The sequence below is a fragment of the Nicotiana tomentosiformis genome, chromosome 2 (genome assembly GCF_000390325.3).
Source record: "Nicotiana tomentosiformis chromosome 2, ASM39032v3, whole genome shotgun sequence".
NCBI classification, from domain to species: domain Eukaryota; kingdom Viridiplantae; phylum Streptophyta; class Magnoliopsida; order Solanales; family Solanaceae; genus Nicotiana; species Nicotiana tomentosiformis.
The window spans coordinates 135977972-135983020 of record NC_090813.1 but is presented as its reverse complement, the minus strand read 5'-3'; the positions used below and the strand labels follow the sequence as shown (position 1 = coordinate 135983020).

The 5049-nt window shown below is 38.7% G+C and overlaps 2 protein-coding genes across 2 annotated transcripts; both read left to right on the top strand.

Annotated features, from left to right (window-relative positions):
- Positions 1 to 890: 890 nt before the first annotated feature.
- On the top strand, positions 891 to 3255 carry LOC138905659 (uncharacterized). The gene is made up of 4 exons (XM_070194182.1): positions 891 to 1297; positions 1373 to 1832; positions 2491 to 2733; positions 2827 to 3255. Exons 1-4 carry the CDS (start codon positions 891 to 893, stop codon positions 3253 to 3255), a joined length of 1539 nt encoding a protein of 512 aa, XP_070050283.1.
- A 691-nt stretch (positions 3256 to 3946) lies between these two features.
- On the top strand, positions 3947 to 4408 carry LOC138905658 (uncharacterized). The gene has a single exon (XM_070194181.1). The coding sequence runs from the start codon at positions 3947 to 3949 to the stop codon at positions 4406 to 4408; it is 462 nt and encodes a 153-aa protein (XP_070050282.1).
- Positions 4409 to 5049: the final 641 nt, after the last annotated feature.

Sequence of the window (5049 nt, the reverse complement as noted above, 5' to 3'; positions counted from 1 at the left end):
TGTAGTTCACATAGTTGCAGAATTGACTACTTCAGTGGAAGAAATATTTGCCCAAATATTAGAAGAGATTAAGAAGACGATGCTCGTCAATGGGCATAACCACGTGCAGAATAAACAAGTAATAGATAGAGGTGAGAAGTTATGAGAAATCGTGCAGAGAATCGAGTGGCCAGAGCTGTCGAAGATCAACCTCCCTTTAGGAATTACAAGATGGATGTGGTCATCTCCAAATTTGATGGAACTGGGCTGAAGGACTGGATCTATAAGTGTGAGCGATTCTTGGATGTGGACGGGACTCCTGATGATTCAAAGGTAAAGTGGGATTCTTGTAAACTTGAAGGTCGAGCTTTGCAATGGCAACAAAGATTCAGGAAATCGAGGCTTACAAGAGAGTGGCATCGCTGGGGGGAGTATGTAGGGTGTCTCTATTCCAGATTTGGAGCAGAGTTGTTGACGCTCCAATGGGAGATTTCAAAGACCTAAGGCAAGTAACAACTGTTCAAGAATACATTAACCTTTTTTGATGAATAGCTTAATAGAGTTGAATTGAATGATGAATATATTGTTAGTTGCTTCATAAGGGGACTGAAGCCTGAAATTGAACTGCTTGTTAAAATGTTAAATCCTAAATCCTTAGACAAAGCCATTAGCCTAGCAAGAATACAAGAACAAACTTTAGAAATCCAAAAATAAGTTTTCTTTTCAACACCTATTTTGCCAAAACCCATAAATAATCCTAGAAACCTTCCTGTGAAACCACCTTCTTCTTACTTAGAACAAACCATCCTCTCACCCAAACCACTACCCAGATCTTCCCAAGATACCAACACCCTTACCCTGTTAACCCTAAACTACCCTACAAATTTCCTAAACTTTTAACTCATGCTGAAATGGAGGAGAGGAGGAGTAAAGGATTATGTTTTAACTTTGATGAGAAGTACACTCCAGGCCACATCTGCAAGAAGAGAAGGCAATTCTTTTCCATGGAAGTGGATGAGTGTATTGGACCAGTAGATTTGGAGGAAGAAGTGATGTTGGATCCTACAAAATTACTAACCATGATAGCACATGGTTTAGAAACTGATCCTGAATGGTCCATCCTACCTCATGCATTTGTACATGCTATGAATGATATTCATGATTTTAGAACCATGATAGTGACAGTCTCTATTAAAGAAAAAGCAGTACATGTACTTGTTAATACTGGTAGCACACATAATTGTTTTGATCTCAAAACTTCCAAGAGATTAGGATGTTCTTTGACTGCCATCTCACCATTTACAGTTTCAGTAGCTATGTGTGCAAGAAGTTGATATGGAAAATGCAGGGAGTTTCCTTGGAGATAGCTTGGATATATCATGTGGAATTTCAGGAAGCTCAAGATGGAGTTCACTATCATGGGCCAAAAGATATCATTGAGGGGCATCCAGCCTCCTACTGCTAAGCTAATCCAATCTGGAAAAATAGATAAGTTGCTAGCTAAACCTGCAGAGCTATGTATGATATCATTAGGCATTATAACAGAAGAATCAATAGAGGAAGATGCCAGCTTGTTCTCTTTGGAATCTCAGCTGGAGACTCAACGTGAACCTGCAGATCTGCAGCTGGTACTACAGAAATATGGTGATCTATTTGAAGAGCCGAGCAAACTTCCTTATTTTAGGATGCATGATCATAGGATTTTCTTGAAGGAAGGTACTTCTCCAATCAACAAGAGACCTTATAGGTATCCAACTATTCAGAGGAATGAAATAGAGAAAATGGTGGATGAGATATTAGCCTCTAGTGTAATCAGACATAGCACCAGTCGTTATTCCTCACCAATTGTGATGGTAAAAAGCAAAAGATGACACATGGAGTATGTGTGTGGATTAGAAATAATTGAATGATTGCACAGTGAAGGACAAATTCCCAATCCATGTCATTGAGGAATTATTAGATTAACTATATGGAGCTGAGTATCTTTATAAGCTAGACCTTAGAACTGGATACCACCAAATCAGAATGTATGAGTCTGATATTCCAAAGACTGCATCCTTTTAGAACTCACCATGGCCACTATGAATTCATGGTCAAGCCCTTTGGCCTAACTAATACACCCTCGGTATTCCAAGCCTAATTAATCAGATATTTCATGACTTCCTTAGAAAATCAGTCTTGGTTTTCTTTGATGATATTCTTAGATACATCGCTAGCTGGGCAGATCACCTAATTCACCTTGAGGAAACTTTTCAAGTATTGAGATCACATGTGCTCTATGTCAAGAAAAGCATGTGTGCCTTTGGAGTGAAACAAATAGATTACTTGAGCCATGTAATCTCTAAAGAGGGAGTTGCTATGGACCACCAGAAGGTGGAAGCAGTAGTGAATTGGCCTCAACCAACTACCCTAAATAGCTTGAGGGGTTTCTTAGGTCTCACTAGGTACTACAGAAAGTTTATAAAGGTGTATGGTATTATTACAAGACCCTTGCATGATCAGCTGAAATAGGAGAATTTCATCCGGAACTCTGCTACCACTCATGCAGTTGAAGACTTGAAAAAGCCACTCACTACAACACCTGTTCTAGCACTACCTGATTTCAACAAAGAGTTTGTAGTAGAAACTAATGCTTCTGGTTCTGGAATTGGAGCAGTATTAGATCAAGATAGCAGGCCTATAACTTTCTTCAGCAAAGGCTTATCAGAGAAAAATGAGGCACTATCAGACTATAAGAGGGTGTTGCTAGCATTGGTTACTGCAGTCCAAAATTGGAGACCTTACCTACTAGGAAGGTAGTTTGTAATCAAGACTAACCATCACAGTCTCAAGTATCTACTGGAGCAGAAAATTATCATTCCCATCCAACAAAAATGGAAAATCAAACTATTAGGTTATGATTACACCATCTCTTACAAAAAGGGCAATGACAACATTGAAACTGATGCTCTTTCCAAGAAGGGGGATCCAATTGAACTATTCAGTATCTCTGGTGTCTTTTCTAAACTTTTGGAAGCAGTTATGCATAGCTGGATACAATATCTAGTACTCCAAAAGCTAGTTCAAACGCTGCAATCTAGTGTCTGTCATAAACCTCACTACTTGCTTCAAGGTGGCATCCTTAACAGGAAAGGGAGAATGATGGTTGGTGCAGATCTTGAGCTGAGGAAAAGATTATTGTCATTCTATCATGACAATGCTATTGGAGGACACTCTGGTATCACAGCTTCCCTCAACAAATTAAAACAAGATTTCTACTGGAAAAAGATGAAGTAGGATGTGTATCACTATGTAAGGGAATATGATGTGTGTCGGAGGTGCAAGGGAAAGAATGTAGCTTACCTAGGGCTATTGCAGCCTTTACCTATCCCTGCACGAGATTAGCAAGATATCTCTATGGATTTCACAAAAGGATTGCCTAAGGCTGCAGGTAAAGAGGTCATTTTGTAATGTTAGACAAACTCAGCAAGGCTGCTTATTTTATGGCCCTCAAACATCCTTACACAGCCTTAGAGGTAGCCCAAATTTTCATGGAATGAGTATTCAAACATCATGGAATGCCTAGAACCATTGTGTATGACAGGGACAAGGTATTCACAAATTGATTTTGGCAAGAGCTGTTCAAATTATAAAAAGTCTCAATTATGACTTCTTCTGCCTATCACCCTCAAACAGATAGCCAAAGTGAAGTTGTCAATCGATGTTTGGAATGGATACTTGAGGTGCACCCCTTGATAAACCAAAGGTATGGACACATTGGTTGCCTCTTGCAGAATGGTGGTACAACAAAACCTTTCACTCAGCCAACAATATGACTCTATATGAAGCTGTTTATGGTCAGAAACCACCTTATCTACTTCCTTACCAATCTTTTGATTCCTATATGAATGTGATAGATAGGAGCTTGTAGGCAAGAGAAGCTACATTAAGAGCCTTAAAGGCTCATCTCGAGAAATCTCAACATAGAATGAAAGTACAAGCAGACAAACGCAAAACTGATAGAAGCTATCAAGTTGGTGATTGGGTCTTCATCAAGTTACAACCTTACATGCAGCTCTCCTTAAATAATCATTCTTATCAGAAATTATCTGCTAAGTTCTTTGACCTCTTCCAAATCATTGCCAAGGTGGGACAGGTGGCTTACAATTTAGCTCTACCTCTACACTATAAGATCCACCCAACTTTCTATGTTTCACTGCTCGAGAAAAAGTTGGGGGCTCACATTGCGTCCGTGACATTGCCTGTGATCCATTCTGACTCAGGACATGTCCTACTAGAACCTGAAGTAATATTGGATAGGAGGCTGGCCAAGAAGCATGACAAGGCAATAACACAAGTCCTTGTCAAATGGATGAATGCTGCACCAGAGGACATCACTTGGGATGATCTACAAGATTTTAAGCTCAAGTTTCCATTTTTGAATCCTTGAGGACAAGGATTCTCTGAAGAGAGGGGTATTGATACGTATCTGTATGTAATAAGCACAGTTACAGAGTAATCATAGTTGAATCCATAGTTAAATGATAAGGAGTAATCGACTTAGTAGTCGAGTTAGTAGTTAAAACTGTTAGAGAAGGTTGTTAGAAGAGGCACGTGTGGGTCATGTGATTTCCAAAAGTTAGTTATAACTAACTAACTGCACATCACGTGGATTCACCTATATAGCTCACAAAACCTTTCTTCTGTACTTAGCTATTGTTCTAAAGAGTAATAACATTCTCTCTTATCTATGATTCTATTCTCTCAATTCGACTGAGCTTCATTTAGCTCTTGGAATCACTATTCAAGAGTAGTTCTCCTCGTTACTCTTTAGGTGTTTCTTCTTCTTTTCAATTCCACAATTTCTGGGGCGTATCTGTTTTGAAGTTAATGAAAAAAATGGTACTTTGCATTTCTGAATTATGATTATCTGAAGTACTCATGTGGGTTTTCATTTTAGTATATCTATTTTGTGTTGGTTTCTTTTAAGTCAACAAAAAAATGGTTCTTTTCATCTTGTTGTTTCCTTTCTCATGTAGGTTTGAATTTTAGTATATCTATTGATGGGTAATTCTGATTTCTGCGAATTTG

Coding starts and splice junctions, on each gene's coding strand:
- LOC138905659 (XM_070194182.1), top strand. CDS start 891: ATGGAGGAGAGGAGGAGTAAAGGATTATGTTTTAACTTTGATGAGAAG. Junction 1,298..1,372: donor TTTACAGTTTCAGTAGCTAT/GTGTGCAAGAAG, acceptor GTGGAATTTCAG/GAAGCTCAAGATGGAGTTCA. Junction 2,734..2,826: donor AGAGGGTGTTGCTAGCATTG/GTTACTGCAGTC, acceptor CTACTGGAGCAG/AAAATTATCATTCCCATCCA.
- LOC138905658 (XM_070194181.1), top strand. CDS start 3,947: ATGAAAGTACAAGCAGACAAACGCAAAACTGATAGAAGCTATCAAGTT.